This window comes from Procambarus clarkii, chromosome 26 (assembly GCF_040958095.1).
Source record: "Procambarus clarkii isolate CNS0578487 chromosome 26, FALCON_Pclarkii_2.0, whole genome shotgun sequence".
NCBI lineage: Eukaryota > Metazoa > Arthropoda > Malacostraca > Decapoda > Cambaridae > Procambarus > Procambarus clarkii.
In genome coordinates, this window is record NC_091175.1 from 11,127,211 (window position 1) to 11,147,800 (window position 20,590).

At 37.8% G+C, this 20,590-nt stretch overlaps 1 protein-coding gene across 26 annotated transcripts in view; it reads right to left on the reverse strand.

Moving 5' to 3' along the window:
* LOC123756780 (scribble planar cell polarity protein) overlaps positions 1–20,590 on the reverse strand; it is a 261,733-nt gene that overhangs the window by 60,447 nt on the left and 180,696 nt on the right. For all 26 annotated transcript variants that reach the window (XM_069331892.1, XM_069331890.1, XM_069331891.1 and 23 more), the window contains 5 exons: positions 17,786–17,902; positions 16,782–16,961; positions 7,937–8,095; positions 6,923–7,054; positions 3,530–3,634 (listed from right to left, as the gene is read on the reverse strand). In XM_069331892.1, coding sequence (XP_069187993.1) covers positions 3,530–3,634; positions 6,923–7,054; positions 7,937–8,095; positions 16,782–16,961; positions 17,786–17,902 — 693 coding nt within the window. The remainder of the gene's footprint in view (positions 1–3,529; positions 3,635–6,922; positions 7,055–7,936; positions 8,096–16,781; positions 16,962–17,785; positions 17,903–20,590) is intronic.

Here is a 20,590-nt window from a genome sequence, read left to right on the forward strand (position 1 = left end):
CTTAGCCTAGGAACAGGAAATCAAGGAAAGAAGGCCAACTAACAACACGTCCCCCAAATCAGTCGAGTGGTATGCAGGTAGTGATGTTCAGCTGAAACCAGACATAGCGAACGATGCATCTCCATCTGAACAAACCACAACTTAATAACCAATGGACTCCTCCAGAAGCTAACAGAGCCAGAAGACTCAATCTTAGCCAGAAAAGAATAAGAATGCAATTGAAAAAATTGCCTTCCCCTCTCCCTCAATGGTCTTTGTTTTACAATATATGATGATGTCTATGTTTTGGTTAGGGGTTGTGCTTTTTACTCCTTAACAGATTATTGGTTTCATTATTCTTTCCTCTTTCTAATATTCACTGTGCATAGTAGATTTGTAATATAATTTTATTGGAGGCATTGTGGTTTCAGCTCTTGATGAACAGAAACCTTGATGAACAGAAACCAGCTCCAATAAAATTATATTACGAATCTACCAATGCACAGTGAATATAAAAAAGAGGAAAGAATAATAAAAGAAATAATCTGTAAAGGAGTAAAAAACACAACCCCTAACCAAAACATAGATATCATATTCTGTAAAACAAAGACCACCATCTCATTAAAAACACTCTGAAGTCAACTGAGAACCCTTTACAGCAATCTTACATGGTATATACGTACACCTGCCCCCACGAAGGATGAAACCTTCAATCTAAGTACTGTACATAGATATGACGACAACCAAGCTCATGAGGCATTTGACTTAGTCATCTTCAATCAGGTGCCCATAAAAATGACGCGAGAGAAGCATATGACATAACCCTAACAAGAGAAGTGCTGAATAACAACACTTACATATTAGAAATAAAGAAAGATGCAAGAAAACAAATTTTTGCAGCCCTTCACATAAAAGTTGAACCCACCATAAATACCCAAATAATGAAACTATTTACTCTATTCACCATGAGAGTGAGATCTGAATGCAGAGATTCCAACAATGATGTCAATGCTCAAAATGACATGCCCACTACACCTGACTAATATTTTTATGTAGATGTTATTGACCCATGCCTCTTACCTTTAATACTTACTCCTCACCTAACTGTATGTACCTGACTTCCCAGCATTATAAATCTGATGTTCTCTCCTGTGCGCACACACCTCTCCTGCTGGCAAGCTGTGTTCCCACACAGCTGCCAGCAAACCACTCTACACTCCAGGTTCTCCTGACAATACAAACCATTGCCAGAGAACATGACATACAGAGTGAAAGTGCGACTCCGAGGAGTCTACAAGTGCCCTGAGTGCGAAATTGCTGCAGCCATTGACAAGGCAACATCAGCGAGACTAGTTGACGTCAATATGTATGGTAACGAGCCCACGGTAATCGTGGCAACAAAAGCAGACCTACAGAAGATCCTGGATTCGGAATACCGGGTCCCACTACTGGAGGCGAACCTCTCACCAATTCCTCCCAGACAAATCACTGCTGGAAAACGATATTTGTGAACAGGCTGAACCGCTGGTTAGTGGGAGAGGTACCTGACACCACAGTGCAGCAAGTGAACAAAGAAAACCCTACTCTGAAAGGGATGACAGCTCTACTCATCAAGACTAATGATGCCACTTGACCCACGATGAAGATTACCTTGAAAACAGCAGAGCAGGCCCAGGAAGTAGTGAAGAACAGTTTCAAGTGCTTTGGAATTACCTCCTTCCCAAACCAGATAGTCATAGAGAAGGTCTACAACGTGAGACAGTGCTACAAGTGCTTCAGCTATGAGCACTTTTGAAACAAGTGCCAAGAACAAACGGCTAAGTGCAGCTCATGCTCTGGTACTCTCAACTACAAGGATTGTACTGCCACGATCATGAAATGTGCGAACTGTAGGAAACAGCACGCTGCCATCTCCTACCTCTGCACAAAAAGGAAGGAGGAACTGAAGAAGATTAAAGAAAAGACCACCACACCACCAACCACCCAGAGGCAAGTCGCAGTGACCTTAGACCTTGGATCTGACCAGTTCCCGGGCCTCCCTTCTATAAGCCAGATGCAGACTACGACTGTACCAGTCCAACCAAACAGTGGCAACAGATCACCTAGCCTCCACACTGGGAACCTAAGGACCAATCAGCACCCTCACAGTCTCTTGCATCACATGCAGGCATTATTCCTGGTCTTAATCGACTAGCGGAGAGGCTTGCCGGACCAGACAAGCAACGATTCATCAAGGAACTCAACGCGCTGTACCTAGCCAACGATCTGGACCCCATCATTGCCTTGGATGCAAGTCTCACTGCCTCCTCTACCATTCCGGAGACTATCCCCAGGACAATCACAAGGTTGATCTCAAAACAGACTCCAGAACCACCCAAGACCTGGGTGGAACAAACAGGTATATCTCTCTCTCCAGCTCCCAACATTCCCACAATCATCATCTCAGCAGAGGCGTTACCAGATGTTCTCTCTACAAATACTAACACCACCACCAACGCTCCTGAAATAGTTTCTACCACTAATTCATGACACCTGAGCCTACCTCAGGCTACTAGACGAAAGACAAAACCAACTACGGATGTTACGGACTCCTCAGACGAGGAAATCTTAGTAGGAACTCCACCGCCGCAGCACAATTACAACCTCAACTCGGTACAAGACGACCTCATGGAGGCCACCTCACCAAACTCGAACGACAGTATGGCTCGGCCAAAGAAAAACCAGGAAGACCTAGAGGTCTACACTAACCCACCAGCTCCATAACTGTTACAGCCATTTATCCACAGAGCTCTAGTATCAGTTATCGGTTAGGTTATCTTGAGATGATTTCGTTTTTTTTTTTTTTTTTTTTTTTTTTTTAGTGTCCCTGCGGCCCGGTACTCGACCAGGCCTCCACCCCCCAGGAAGCAGCCCGTGACAGCTGACTAACACCCAGGTACCTATTTTACTGCTAGGTAACAGGGGCATAGGGTGAAAGAAACTCTGCCCATTGTTTCTAGCCGGCGCCTGGGATCGAACCCAGGACCACAGGATCACAAGTCCAGCGTGCTGTCCGCTTGGCAGACCGGCTCTCGGCCGATCGGTACTGGTAATGGCTCGAAAGAGCCTCCACTTATGAGCTAGTCATGCCCGTGCTGCCTTTAGGGTAGCCTAATCTTTATAAATCATCATCATCAATCATCCAGAGTGTGTGTGTGTGTATATACATATAAATTTAGAAAAACTAAATTTTCTGTAATATTAATACTAGGAGTCTTTCACATAAATGATTATTAAAGAAAATAGTTGGGAAAATTTTAAGTAATTCAGTAGTCTACAGAACAAGAACAGAAATATGAAGGGTAGTACCTGGAGGAATTCTACATGTCCAATAAAATGATTAATAATGAAATATGATATACTTTTATAGAAATTGATAAACAAATGACAGAATTACTCTTCAAAATTATTTAAAAGCTACAGACACCTGTAATAAAAATCTACTCTGCTTTTCTACAGCACAAATAAAGAATGCACTGATATTTATTATAAAAAGTTTAATCTGAATTACTTGTGTAGGGTGGCTGTCACGATCCTCTTTATCAAGAGAAGTGACACTTTGACTGGTACTGCGTGACTCGTGGCCTAGTCGTCCCTCGTTCTTCATCTGTTGCACCTGAAAGCACATTTTAAAAATTCTTTAAAATAGTAATGAAATACTAGTCATTACGATAATTTACTACCAACTCAGCAAGCTAGAACTTCAGGTAACGTTTATGCAGATCTGTTATGTATAGTTTTTACAATTATCAAAAGAAAAATAAAGTATTAAGATTAAAGTTTTGTAGAAAACTGCTCTCAACCTTAACTTAAAAGTGTAGTAAAATAAAAGAAAATTTACCCTGTGATATTCATATAACAACCATAAACAAGAAGTAATAAAATATATGAATACTATCCTGTTAATTCAATTAGAAGAAGCAGTGTTAAAATACAGCATTGTACTATCATCCTAGTTGTATCATATTTGCAAACATTTTATGTGAAACTAATCTTCATTAGCATTATCTTTTAATTAAATTTTAGTAACCATGCTTATGTTATACAGGTTATATCAAAGAAATATCAATCTAAAAACAGTTATCTATAAACATGACTTGGTTCCCCTTAAACAACTGAACACAGGCATTCACATTATAAGCTCAGCCATTAGGAAAAAGGTCAGCAATAATAGAACACCACATCTGTGAGCATCTCCGCAGCCTGGTCCTCAACCAAGCCTCCTCATTGCTGGACTGATCAGTAAGTAATTATCAAAAGAAGGCACCAAACCGGGAAGGCTATGTAGCACCATCAAAGTGTGAAATAATCAGAGGGCACTAAATATCACCAAGAATGCCAATACGAGAGCAGAAACGCATTAGGCGAACGATATCATGCTGGACTGATCAGCCAGGCTGTTGGATGTGGCAGCTCGCAACCTGACATATGAGTCACAGCCTGGTTGATCAGGTATCCATTGGAGGTGCTTATCAAGTTTTCTCTTGAACACTGAGGGGAGGTCCATCTAAGCCCCTTATGTGTGGTGGAAGGGTGTTGAACAGTCTCAGGCCTCTGATGTTGATAGAGCTCTCTCTCTCTCTCTCTCTCTCTCTCTCTCTCAGAGTACCTATTGCACCTCTGCTTTTCAACGGGGGTATTTTGCACATCCTGCCATGCCTTCTGGTCTCGTGGTGTTATTTCTGTGTGCAGGTTTGGGACCAGCCCCTCTACAATTTTCAATGTGAAAATTATTATGTATCTCTCCCGCCTGTGCTCAAGAAAATACAGATTTAGGCATTTTAGTCGGTTCCAATAGTTTAGTTTTACCAAGTTGATTCTAGCAGTTAAGGATCTCTACACACACTCTCCAGGTCAGCAATTTCTCCAGGTTTGAAAGGGGCTGTCATTGTGCAATAGTATTCCCCTCTAGAGAGTACTAGTGTCTTGAAAAGTATCATCATTGGTATAGCATCCTTGGTGTGAAAGGTTCTTGTTATCCAACCTGTCATTTTTCTTGCAGATGTAACAGCTACTTTATTGTGTTCTTTAAAGGTAAGGTCTTCCGACATGAGTACACCTTAATCCTTTACATTGCCTTTTTGTTCAATGCTATGATTTGACTGCGTTTTGTACACACGCACTACTGCCTGACCATCCCAACGGATAACAATATGATGAAGCAAAAAGCATCACAATATACTATGTAAATTGCTAATTATAGGCACAATGTTGCTATTATTATCAGCATCTTGGTCAGTAAATCCTAAATATGAATAATCTTGAACACATTTATTTTGCAAAGGAGCACGAGGTCATTTCAAGATGCATAATGCCTGAGAGGGCCAATGTGAGCCCCGTGTACCCGCAGAAATGTTAAAGTCTTGTGCTGCACCCTAATACTTCCCCTGATGGAATGCATACACTGAGCATAATTAGTCACCTCACCACCTATGTGATGCACAGCTGAAAGGTTAACTATCACCCCAGAGAAAATACCAGCATTGAATGTAATGAAACGCCCGTTTCCGAGTGAGCCTCGGTGCTTCCTGAAGGTATGCTGCCAATTCAGTCATAAGATGTATTGGCTTACTGCAGATCAAAGCCAGAACCTGGCCACCTCACAGAGGAACAGGGAGCTGGGGATTGTAATGATCACCCTCACCAAGAAAGCAGATGAAATACAAAACAACTGCTTGGTTCATGAAAACAAAGCAAACCAGTCGACAGACACCACAAAAGAAACTCAAAAACGAAATGATTATTATGAAACTGGGTAAGAAATAACTACCCTAATGAGTACGAGCCAATCTGCCAGCTGATGGCCAAGCTGGCGTCCCATATCCCACATTCAGCCCATTGCTGATGGGCCATCTGGGAGGGAGGGAGGGAGGGAATCAGGGAGCCAATGAGACTCAACCAGAAAGAGCATTTCATTACATTTAATGCTGACTTTCTGGGGAGCCCCTTGGTGGCTCCCTGAAGCTAACTGGGAGCAAGTGTTAAATTATGGAAATAGGACTAGGTGACAGGAGACCAAAAGGACAGTACACATTGAAGGAAAACTACCTACATGTGACAATTCAAGAAAGATACCCGAGAGTGGACATAACATCAAATTGAATTCCTGAGTCACACATAAATAGGATAACGACAGCAGTGTACTCTATGCTAGCAAAAGTTAGATCATCATTCAGAAACCTCAGTAAGGATGCCTTTATTGCACTTTACACTGCCTATGTGATATGCCATGAGACTTGAGTATGCCACCACATCATGGAGCCCCACAACTGAAAAAACACACAAAGAACCTGGAAAAATTTCAGAAGTTTGTGATGAGGCTCGTCCAGAGCTGCAAGGGATGGGGTATGAGGAGCAATTGAAGGAATTGAACCTGACGACGACGGAAACATGGAGGGAGCGGGAAGATATGATAGAAACTTATAAAATACTTGGAGGGATTGACAGTGGAAAGACAAAATGTTAACACTAAATACCAACAGAATGAGTCACAGGGATGTTGGAAAGTTTTCTATTCATGTGAGAGTAGTGTGAAAATAGAATGAACTAAAGGAGCAGGTTATAGAAGCAAACGCTTCATAATTTTAAAACTAGATATGATTGGGAAAAAGGACAGGAGTCACTGCTTTAAACAACTGGTAGTTAGAAAGGTTGGATCCAAGAGCCAGTGCTCGATCCTGCAGGCACAAATAGGCGAGTACAAATAGGCAAGATGAGTACACGCGCACACATGTTCATATTGATAACGAACTAAAAATATATATACATTTCTTCATGTGTTATGATTTAAAATTTACTGTACATTTATGAAACAATACAGAAAGAAAGCAAAGAAGTACATGACAGTGTATTGCACTGCTAAACCTTAAAGGGCATCACAGTAACAAATACTATTATAACTTACCAAATGGTAATCGTAGCCATCGCACACAACAAGTCTGATAGTGGAACCCGCAGTACGCATAACATTTACAGCTTCTTCATGAGTAATCCCCAGCAAAGAATGTTCATTTACTTCTAACACTCTTTGACCAACCTAGATGGAAAAAATTAAATAAAAATAAGGAGTCCATGTGCTTTCTAAATATTTATTTTTTAATGAGGTAATATATGCTATCTAATTTTCTTTTAAATATGCATTCTGTAAAGATTGAGGCTAATTTATCAAGTGCTTATCCAATAAGCTAGCACTAACAATTAAAACAAGCTGACAAGTAAGAGGATGTGCAGTATCAAACGTACAGTAAATCTATATTTGTCTCCCACTAGTAAAGCCCTTCCTGCAGAGCTGGAATATATTGATAATATCTGTTGCTGTCTGCTATTGGCTTGTAAACATCAGGGTGTAGGCAAGAGTGACCCTGCTTGGACAATTGTGTCCCTCACATGTAAATGACCTTCCAGAGCAGATAGGATTTTACATGTAAAGTTTTGTAGGAATGGGACAACCAATAAGTACTAGAATTGAATCTCCCAAAATGCAAAGTAATGAAGTTTGTCAGAGGGAAAATAGAGACAAGAAGAACAGTACAGTTACGAGGGAGATATTATAATGTATATTGTTCTTGCCTGATTCCTTCATCTGATGCCAAAGGATACAGTGGGATTTTTGATGAATGAGAAAGCAGTCAAATGAAAAAGCTCAGAAACAAATGGAACATACAGAAGAAGAAGAATTAATTATAGCAATCTTGGAAAATACTCTACCTCCACTCACCAGTAAATAAAATTGTGAAATTTATATTTTATATTTTGAACTTCTATTAAAAAGAAACAATTAAATTTAAGAAATAGCGGAATAAAATGCTGTATTGTATAAACTTTCTCATCTCATCACCTCAAATACTCTTACCATATCAAGCAAATGTATACAAATATATTCAACCTCTTAAAACTGAGCAAGCTTAAACAAATTTACCTTCAGTCTACCATCTCTGTGAACTGCCCCATTGGAATTAATTTTAGATATAAAGACACCCTCATCCGACTTGTCGAGGGGGTTTCCCGGAGATCCCTGAACACCACCTTTGATGTTCATCCCAAGTCTTTCACCGACTAACTTCTTGATGATTACTTCCTGTTGACAACAATTTTGAGTCATGAAAAGCATTCTTATAATAACTGCTAGGTAGTAATGACAGTCATGGATATATGACAGTAACAGGATATTTATTATACTGTCTAATATTAATTAATATTCTTACATATGCAAGAATGTAAGAATAAAAAATCATAAAAGTTTTAACTCATCTTTTTAATTACACATGTAAAGCTTAAGGGATAATTTCAACAAATAGCATTAACAAATATAGAAACATTAATACACAACTACCTGCATAATGCAATATTATGAGATTTCAGCAAAAGTTTATCAGATAACATCTGTTTTGGATATCAGACAAATGAACACTGTATTCAAGCAAATAAAATTAACTGTAGTACATATTAGAGAAATATATATAGCAAAATAAGCAATATGAACACTTAAGAGAAGGATGATAGAGAATGAGGTTTAGCACCACAGTCTCCTAGCTGCAAAGTTCAATTATATTCACCAGATTCATAAAAAATAGCTATAGTTTTATGCACAGTGTTACATCCTTGAAAATTTGAGCAGCCTAAAGCTGAGCATTAAGTCCAGGTGTGAATGGACTCACTTGGGGAATTTTTTAAATAGTAAAAAGTAAGGCTTTGAGTAAATATAAATTGTGCACTTCTAAGCAAATCGCTTGGTTGCTTCCTAAGGCAAGATATGCTGTGTTAAGAAGACAGAATCATGCACTGTCTGACTGGATGACATTCTGCATGATATCAGAAGAGGGGGGGGGGGTTATAGATGTTATTGAATTCTGCATTCCAAATCTCTCCATGACATTCCAATTCCTTACTCAATTCTCCAAATGCCATATATGCCTCCTAGATTGTCGATTTATATAGTTCAAATTCTCAATTTTCAGGTCCTTACAACACAAGTACTGGCATGTCTGAACAATCTATAAAGAGTTCCCACTGATTCCACCACATTGCAGACCTTTTTGCTGCATTTATTCATATTATGTTTTTCGTAATGACGGCAGTCGCTGAACCAGCCACCTTTCCCTCTCAACTTCAGTGGCACAAAATCTCTAACAATCATGCATCCCGGATATTTATACTAACTAACCATTTCCACCACTTTACCCTTTGTATTAATTTCTTACAGAATTTCCTTTTCACCGCCACAATACTACTATTGTTCACATTCACTCTTAATAAAATTGTAAGCTACTCTAAATGGAATATTTTGCTGGGTTGATTCCTATGCATGTGGAAAATGAGTTAATGTTAATGTATGTTTATAATAATAAAAGCAACAACAATGATACCATTAATCTAAAACTATACCACTTAATCCTTCTACACTTTTTCTTTTCTGCACAAAAGTGTTCAATCTCCGTATCAGGAGTTCACCACACTTCGACAACACAAACATATTTACAATAAATTTTTGTTATGCCATACTGTCTCATTGTTAACCCCTCAACTGCGCCAGCCAACAAGTCATTTTGGGAGTTGTCCATTTTTTTTTTTAATTAGGCTATATTTTAATATTGTTTAATGTTTTCATCACTGTGTTTTGAAATGAAAATAGTCGAGTTTGGAAACATTTTGACATTAACATTACCAGAATATTTATAAAAACAACAAAACTGTGTCTTTAACAGTTGCACTTTGAAGTTTTTGTCAAAAACAGATGTGCAGTGCAGGGGTTAAAGATAAATGGATTAATACTGTATAAAAATAATATAATTTTATTAACTGGTAAACTAAATTCTTAATAACCAATAACAATAGAATAGTTACCGAACATGCATTCCTTGGTATTAAAAATTATATATTTGGACACACTTAAAACATGAAAACATCTTTGTTTACTCACAAAAATAGGGTATTATCTTATAATAGTTGTAAGACATAAGACAATTTAAATCTCAATTAACTGAACAGTTAATGTATTCATTAACTAAGAATATAGTTACATATGATTGTCTGAACCAACTTTGCAACCTAAGGCTAATTTCTGAAAGGAGAAACTACCCACATTTATACTATGGTACTGTTAATAAACACACATGCAATAACAAACCATTAAATACTGTATTCAATGAACAAATCCACAAGGGCCGTGACGAGGATTCGAACCTGCGTCCGGGAGCATCCCAGACACTACCTTAATCGACTGAGCTACGACAGGGTTAAAAAGAGTTGAAACCGAAGTTCTACTGAACTTACTGGATCCCTGGATCCCGTAGCCTCTCCGAGGCACAAATCGGGATTTTACACAACTCCCCCCTGCACCCGAGCTATCTTGAGGTTATGTTGAGATAGTTTCGGGGCTTTTTTAGTGTCCCCACGGCCCGGTCCTCGACCAGGCCTCCACCCCCAGGAAGCAGCCCGTGACAGCTGACTAACACCCAGGTACCTATTCTACTGCTAGGTAACAGGGGCATAGGGTGGAAGAAACTCTGCCCATTGTTTCTCGTTGGCGCCTGGGATCGAACCCAGGACCACAGGATCACAAGTCGAGCGTGCTGTCCGCTCGGCCGACCGGCTATGTCAATAGGCCGTTCTTCCTCTTCGCAAAGAGAATAAAATAAATAAATAACATCGTTATTTATTCTGATTGACGAAATTGTCCTGCTTGTCTGAATTGATATATTTGAAAAGAAGAGGTATAATTACTTGATGACTAGTTAATAAAAAAGTGAGAAGGCATGAGCTTTGGTGCACCAGCACAATTTTTTGGCCATTTTGAGTAAATTTTCATGTATAAAAAACTCAAATAGTGAAATAGTAGCACTGTACATCATATGTGGACTTTGGAAATCGTTAACATAGCAGGACAAAAGGCTAAAATGGTAACTTTAAAGCCAATCGTTAGATTGTATGTTTGTAAGTTAGATGAACCCCTGTATTCACATATTTAAATCACCTGAAATGTCAAACATTTGAAAAAAATGTTCCAAGCATGACTGCAATGACAAACAAGACTGTGGAAGTTCAATAATGACAACTGCCTCAGCAAGCAAGTTAAATAGTAGTAATGAAAATGCTAACAGAATATTACAACAATACAAAAGTTACAATGATAAATAGGTAATCGACAAAAGGAATCTAAAGAAGTAAACCACGAAGGGAAGGGTTACCAATTTTACTTCTCCATGGCGATGCTTCCACATGTGATCAAGTTTACAGGCGCTTGTATATATGCAGATGCACTGTTTAGAGATGTGTGTTTTTTAGCAAACTCAATTCACTTTATTAATATTGGAAGACTGTCAATTGTGAAATGAAAACTTAGTCTTCAATGATTTATTCATACAGAATATGAAGGCTATTCACTTAACAATGAGAAAATTTAAACAATGATTCCTAAATGATAGCAAGACTCGGGAATATGGGGATTCGCAATCTTTGTAATGACATGCTCATTAATATGGGTTCTAAAATTTTTAAATAGCCATTAAAACAAATTATGTTAATTTACTTGGAGTATATAACAGACAATTAGTTACAATCAAAGCTATCTACCGCAGCACAAAAATTGAAACTAATGAGACTCCTAAATAAGACACATTTAGATTAAAGGTGAGTAGAGCAAACGTTATATCACAGATACACAGAAGGATAAAATGCAAACTTTACCACTCCTTGCTGTGAAGGATGCAGTGCCGGATTACCCAACAGTCATAGTAAGCATGTGCCTAGGGCCCCCAAGCTTAGGGGCACCTCGCCCCACAGGTTGATTGTTATATAGGCAGGACAATTTTAATGAAAACAAAAAATTTAATAAAACAATCAATTAACTCTAAAAATACCAGTGTTTCTTTTCAAAAAGAAAATAATGAATTTAAATAAAATATTACTGTACAATAATCTTTTAATGTAATTCTGATGCCTGACATTATTTGCATTATACAGTAATAAACAATGAGGAAGGGCCAAAAGGTGCCTGTGCCTAGGGGCCCCAATGGGTCTTCTAAATCCGTCACTGTAAGGATGGAACAATAGAACAACTAGAACGAAGACAACCCAATAATTTACACACAGGTAACAAACATTTCACGTGTGTGGAGAAGTGAGATGTTTCCACACACACATCTAACACACCCACAATTCATTTTACTCACATGGACAGAAAGCTCGTGACTCGCAGAAAGGATCTAAAGAAATAAACAAATTACAAAGTTGAAGAATTGAGAACTAAGCCCAGAAGTAGGTACACTATTTCAAAGCATTTTAATGTAATAAACAAAACTGTGTGAAGCAAGACTATTCATTATAGGAATGGAAGAATTGAAATGAGAATCAATATTGAGAATGCTTTTAACTTTTGATAAATAAGTATTTAAAAAATAATTAAAGTCCTTACATTCAAACATGACATTAGTACCAAATGTGCCACATTCAACATTTTCTTTTAAATACAAAAAATAAAACAAATCTGGCTGAGAATGCATATGAGAAGAACACTTTTGTGAGCAGTACACTCACTCGAACCTTAAAGCAAGACTCTAATGATCTCTGATGTTTCCTCAATGTTGACAGGTGACTGCAACAATGTCAGAGAACAATGTCCTTCACCAGCATAATAAATGCTCAAGAGTGGAGACAGCTCCAGTCAACCAAAGATATACTGGTAAAAAATTCAAGGTAGGGAGTTGAAAACTTCCAAGGGAAATAAAGCCTGAAAAACTTCCAGAAGAATCCTCTGAAGGAGATCCCACAAGACCCAGGGAGCCTGCATGTGGGGAACCCTGAACAGGGAACCCTGAACCATGAACCCATAAACATGATTTGGAGAAACCTGTTCAGGGCCAGAGGCCCTAAACCAAACCTTTCAGCCAGAACACAGCTTGTAGGGATACACCACACAGGCAAGTTGGCCTGGTCAAGGAAGATCTCAATCTCTTGACATGACAAGCAAAACCTCCTAAGCACAAGCTACCCAAAAGACAGCTGCCTATGGGCAAGATAAGCTGGTTGCCTGGTATCCTGTACCAGGCCCAACAAGAGAGATTTTGAAATGACCGGAGCCGAGATTTTAGCTCATTGATGAGAAAGTCAAAATGAGATCAACACAGCCAACACAATCCCAGGGCAACATATTACTATAATAGGATAAATGGAAACCCAAATGATCCTGGGAGCCAAATTCAGGCCAAAAGTGATACAAGGTGCTACTGCCCCAAAATTCTAGCCAGTTCCAAAATTTCTGATGAACAGAAATATGCCAGAAGGCATCCAAAAGTTCTAAAGACATGAGTCAAGACCAATTCAAACCACCTGGTGAACCACAGGTATGGTGATCATCTGAAAGTTTAAGGGAAATGGACGTCGACTCTCAAAAGGCTGATAATCATCCCTCTTCATGAAAGTCTCTCCATTATCAGAAACACAGAGGAATGAACTAGTGAATGCATCATGAAAATCATGCAGGCTAATGCCTCCAAAAATGTGGGCTTGTCAAAGTGGAGAAGATGGCTGTCCCATGCTAAAAGAACTTATGAGATGATTAGAAAATGAAGTCCCAAAGCAGATAACGAAACATTACCTGCAATGCCAAGAAAACCAAGGCCCAAAACAAGCGAAAGGCATGCAAACATTCCCCCACCTAACCATCAGTGGGGTTTTCATGGTTTGCTCCTTTGCTCTGTAGTTTGTCTCCCACCAAGATAAGTAGTTCACTATCTGAATCGTGGGAGGAGGGGGGGGGGGTCACTTCAGTCCTTTTCTCTTTAAAACTGAATTCTGAGAGTAGCTCATCTTCTGGATTCTCTGTTTTGCTATCTGCACTGTTCACATGTGGGGTGTGTCCGGCTTTCTCATGGATAGTCTCTTCATTTCTATCCCATTTCCATAGAGTGGACTGTTCACAACATATCCTTCCATTGGTTCTGCAAGACATTCAGACTTCCCAAGATGGACCTCTTTGCAAAGGCTTTGAACCAGCGGCTTCCATCCAATGTGGAATTGTTACCTGATCATGAGGCTCTCATGGTGATCATTCTGGCTCCTTGGTGGCTGACTCAGCCTTACATCCTGGCACTTTTAAATCTTTGAGCACTTGTCTTTTCTTCTACAGAGCCTACAATACGCAACTCAAAGTACATGAGGTTCAAACGCACCTAACATGCAAATTTTGCTTTATCTCACATATAGTGCAAAATGACATGTTTGAAAATAGGACAACTTGGTTTTAGTGTCATTGTACAGTATCCCTTTAGTCACACTAAACACCTCCCTTTGCTATTACTGCATCTCACAAGACAGAAATAAAACAAAATAGCTAAACTTCAAGACACTCATTCCAGTATATTTAATAATTTATTTATTTTCTAAATATAAGTTGTACTACAAGCACATATGAGGGTTTTTACTCATTTCATTTTGTTTGTACAGTTATTTATTACTGATGATTACTGCTTACAGTGGAACCTCAATTCAGCAAACCTTGATTAGGCAAATTACCATTAGAACACACACTTTCATGCCAGATTTACTCACCCATTTGACGAACAAGAGTTCACTGACGCAGGGAATGTGTGGGTTTGCTAAGGATGTTGGGACCTAATTCACAGATGGAGGCAACATTATAAGAAATAGTTGGGGCCTTGAGAAAGTCACTGAAAATATTTAAAACCAAATTTGGTCCTATTTTATTTCCATTTGCAGAGGTTTTTGTTCGGTAAAATATGGGCCCTTTTTTCTTTGGAAATGACATTTCAAGGCATGATCATGGGAAATATGCTGAATGTTAAATCTCTTTACATATTCTCTTGGTTGTTCCCCTTCATATGACAAGTTGAAATTATAATTTTGCTCTGAAATCAGCCCATAGAGCATGGGGAAAATATCAGGTATGAATGGTAACACTTAATATGGCTCCAGTCACATTTTATAATTTTTGTAGATTGCATCAACATTACAAGAAACAGTTGGAGTCTTGGAGAAGCTATTGAGGATATTTAAAACTAAATTCTAATTTTAGTTGACACAGGTATGGCACTGCTTCCATTTGAAACGAGTTTTGATGCTGTGAACACGAGAAATAAGCTAGATGTGTTTTTTTTGTTTTGTTTTTTTTGCAGGCATGTTCATTTGGTAATTGTCCATTATAGGTAGAAATTATAATTATGCCAAGTGAAATTAACCCGTAAGTCCTAGGAAGTGCATCCTGGAGGCATAACAGTTGCAACAAATCCCTCACTGCAATGTACTGGGGTTGGTGCCATATAGTTTGTTGAATTGAGGTTGTACTGTACTGTCATTTGCTTTGTTTGACAAAGAACCATGAAGCTAACAGTACATTGGCCAAAGTTTATGGCAAACATAAATATGCAAACTCAAATGTACTTTAAATTATATTCTGGTGTAAATCTTAAGTAAAGTATTCAATATTTTAAAGCCTTCTGTAAACTAATACCAACTTTTAGTTTATTTTCTTTTGAGGTTGAACTAGCTCCTCACATTCACCTTTAATATTCAGCTATCATACTCATTCCCATTAACCTTGGTAATATAGCAACAGCTGGTAATTCACCCGTAAGTTTAGTTAGTACTCATGAAATGGTTATGTTAGTATTACTTTTATAAGTTTTATATGTAAAGACAGTAATATATTATAGTAATTTATACCATGATACTGAACTTCAAAACATGCACTGCATATTAAGCCGGTGGTTAGTGCAGTCAGCGCAAAACTGATTGGTTTTGACTTCAATTGCCTGGCAAGATGATCATTTGGCCATTTTACCTTACACCTAATGCCTCTGTTCACCTAGCAGCAAATAGTACCCAGGAGATAGTCAACTGCTGTATTGAGAGTTACATCCTGGAGATGGCTAGTTGTTAGCTAGGGGAATCTCAATAAGCCTAACAGGCTTCACATCTCCAACAATGGGAAACCAGTTCTTTATTATTTATACCCATACTCTTTGACATACAAACATGTAGAAATTAATAAACTAATTTCTGCATTTCTCAACATGCCATAAAAAATATATGAACACGTATAATAATAAAACAGCATCTTAAACTTGCAATAAAACATTGCCACTTTCTCATGAGTGGAAAGACTAGACATACATAAAAGTGTACATACTTGATTATATTTGCTAACAGTGACACAGGATTGCAAATAAATGAATGGTAGGTCAAGTTCTCTATCTATACTCTTGGCTTCTTGTATATTTCTAAAAAGAAGAAATAGGGTGGTGACTAGCAGCAGAAGCAATATCTGAGCTACACAACTTTCAGAGATGAACTGTTATTTTGGAATATTCTCTCCATCAAAAAGTTTCAAAATGTATCACTGCAGGTCGAAAAAGTAAGATGGCTCGAGTTGTTAAGCCACACCATAATCAGCTACCCATGCACAGATATCTGCTCCACTATACATGTATTATATAGAAGGACACAAGTCAACATTGGTCCTGCTGGCAACTTGAAAAGAAAACTAAGATAAAAAATAAAGGCAGGAAAATAATGTTTTTGTTTTCATTTATGCCAGTAAGACAAACTGTGGACCTTTTTTATATTCATAAATCCATATTAGTATATTTATGCCCTACTGTAGTAACAGGTACTGTACTATCTTAGCAAGAGGATGGGTTGCAATATGAATCTTTCTGAAAGTTAACAGATATTACAACCCCTGCTCACAAATATATTTTTTTACAAGACTAAGGGAATACTGTATTGACTTGTGCAATACTACTTACCTTGAGTCCTTTAGGCTGCGGATCATGTCGAATTGAAAGTATGATTTCATCAGGAGGATTAAGAAGTGCCAGAACAGCTTCTTGATGTGAAGCGCCTGACATGTCTGTGCCATTGACTGAGAGAATACGATCACCCATTCGAAGTTTTCCAGTTTTATGTGCTGCTCCTCCTGCAGTTATCTACAAAGGTTTAAAAAAATTATATAATAAAGAATAGCACTGTTATAATCAAAATTAGATATAATTTTATCACATTAGTACTTAATGGATGTGGCGGATCAGCCGGACTGTAACAGAAATGCGAGCCTACAGCCTTCTCCAAGCAATAGCCTCTCAGATCAAGTCAACACAAGACAAGTCTGACCCCCTGACTGGGTTGTGGAAGTCCAACAACTCCCTGTATTGACTGCATGTAAACTACAGGGTGTGTCATTGTGAAAGGCATCCCCAGTTGGGTATAATTCTCAATCGAAACAGGGTTGTGTAATTAGTATGGGCTGATGAAATCACTAGTGTAATTACATAAGTGTAGTTACAGGATGAGAGCTATGGTCGTGGTGTCCTGTCTTCCCAATACTCTTTACCATATGACAATTAGAAACTACTCACGATTTTGGCTTCCACCATCACCTCGCTAAAACTTATTCCAACTCACTACCACTATTTGCAAACGTGAACTTTCTAATGCTTTTTTCAGCTGCTTTACTTCCTTAGTTTGAATTTATGACCTTGTGTTCCTGAGCTGCAGTTTTCAAGAATTTTTCCTTGACAATCTTAACAATTCCTGTTACTATTTTATACATACTGAATAAATTATAATGAAAAATTGTAATGAGTGTATAGGTATATAACAAAATGGTACCAGAATAGAAAGATGATAAACAAGAAGAGGACTAAAAAAATATACAAGTTAACAAATATTTTGGAAGAAAGAGGGAAAAGATGGGACATGACACACACACTATACATAGATAAATCCAAGTGCATGACTACTGCAAACTTACTTTTGATATGTATATTCCTGGGTCATCTGGCGAGATGCCAAATGGAACACAGAAATGGTCTGAACCTCCGATAATGCTTAAGCCTAATGGTCCCCCATCTTTATATAACGTTACTTCCTGAAAAAAAAACTCTTAATTATTTACATAGCTCCAAATAAATTTGGCAGTAAAGAAATTTTAAGCAACTATAGATATAAAGCACTAGCATAAAACAACCAAACCCTGCTGCTATGGATAACAGTACTGTTGGAGTGTGATGGTGGTTGTTTACTATGATGCTACACACACTAACTCGAGAATCAAATGCCCAAGTGATATTTGAATACCCGTATATATCTCAAACCTTATTTCAATACATTACTATATTTTTTCTTAGGTTCATATCTCACAACCTCATACAGGTGGAGAGCAAGGTAATGATAATGTATTTATGAAGAAGAAGTGTATGCAAAATACCTGTAGTCACAACATCTGCATAACTTAGCACAACATGGGATTAGAGCATGATGATCTTCCCTTTAGCAACTGCTGAACAACAATGATACAGTCTCGAGTACATTAGAACACAAGCAAACTGACAACATAATATACAGACTTCACGAAAGTTATGAGGAACTTGAACTTCTTAAACTGAACGCATATTAATAACCATACAAGCAAAATCAGAGACGTCCACTGAAAAATTCTCTTCCACATGTAAATAAGGCAGGGAAGGTTCACACTACAGTATTTTACGAATCTTTCAAATCCCACCTCTGCTTAATTTCAGCTCCAACTATTCTGTATATAAAAGAAGGTCCTGTCATATTCTCTCTAAATTAGATTCAAGAGGATTATCAGTACGAAGAACATAAAACTAGTCTAATACAAGTGGTCGACAATTTTCAAAAAGCAGCTTTACCATGAAGCTGTTCTAAAGATTCCCATGAGTCACATGGAGAGCAATAAAAACAGAAGATTTATTGCAAGTGTGCCTGCCTGGCCTAGCAGACTGGACTGACAGTGCTGTCAGTCACTACTACAATAGCTGGACTACTCTATAGTGCTGTCAACATCTGGAAAACGATTATAAGATCTGATGATGAAAAGTGGTCCCATTTGCACTTTCCAAAACGAGCTTGTTATTATGGACCAGCTGGTAGTTGCAAAGTTCCTAAGAAAAGCTAGGTGGACCTTAGGAAATTTCTAACATGGTTCTTCGACACACTCCTTATCTCCGTTCTTACTCCAACCACTTTCTTAGTTATGTCTTCTTTACTGAGTTTGTCAATTCCTACCCAAATTAGCAAATAGCTTCAATTCATATTTTTACTTTGTTGTCCTTATCATATCTACACTTAAAAAATACTTCATTGCACAACCCTCTTGGGCAACAATTTAAACTGAGACTACTAGGAGCATTCCTGTGAACCAGACCATGATGTATGTACAAATTTTGATGTTACACTTATTCATTGTCAAAACATTACCAAGTCATATCTCCCCTAACAAAGATTAAATTTCATTCTTAAATCAGTTACTAAGGGCTACATGGCTCAATTATAAAAGGAATTTTTCTTTAAACGTCATGATGTTCCAAGTTATTATGTAAAGGTGTTCTCAAAATACTTGATGGGAAAATGAAAAAAACAGAAGAAAATAATAATAAACTGAAAATTACAAGTTATCCCTGCTAAGGACTGGGAGGTTCTATATGAAGCTAATCAGAAAAAAAACTTCAAGAGAGCACAAAGCATCACATGATAAATACACAGAATATAGATAAATATTGTACATAATTACTTGAACTTAATATACTGCAAACATGTTTAAAAAAAAAGTAATATTAACAATTAAAGCATCATTCAATATCAGTAATATTGTTAACAGGTACTATCAATGAGGGATGTTTTCAATTATTCAGGAATGGAAAAATACAAAATGTATATAAGATAGAAAGCACTTCATTTGACTACTTTGCTAGTATTTATAACCAAAGATAATGCATGCTCATATTTATTATACAGGCCCTGCACTTGATTATGTTAGGGAAATATTGCCTTTATTGACTGGATGTAAGGGGTTCAAAGCATCAAGTTATTAAAAAAGATGTGTATGAAAATGTCCATAAATGAAGGAGCAGCACATGAAAAAAAAGAAAATAAGCAAAGAAAAACCCTCATATCTTAATCTACCTATACTCCTAATTAAATGATAGAAGGATCCAGAAAAGAATTGTCCATAAATTATTAAAATATTAAAATATTAATATATATGATATAGATAAACACACACATACACAGGTGGGATTACGAATAAAACAAGTGAACTTGGAGAATGGGAACTAAAAGAAAATCCAGACATAATAGCACTCACGGAAAGAAAGCTAACGAAAACCATAACAAATGCAGTGTTTCCACAGAACTACTATGTAGTGAGGAAAGAGAGAGAAGGAAGAGGTGGTGGTGGTGGTGTAGCTTTGCTGATAAGAAAAGGATGGAGTTTTGAAAAGATGGTTGTTCAGAGCTGTGAAGATTTCAGTGACTACATAACAGGTACCATAGCAATTGGATGACAAAAAATTATAGTTGTAGTCATATATAACCCCCCACCAAACGACAGAAGACCCAGACAGGAATACGATAGAAACAACATGGCCATATATATATGTATCAATATAATAGAGAGCAGCTTCTGTAGCTAGCAGGATCGGACCCAGGCTACTAATCATGGAAGACGTCAACCACATGAAGATAGCTCGGGAGAACACAGACCCACATGGAGGACCGGACACATGGAGAGCTAAGCTGCTGGACATAGCAACAA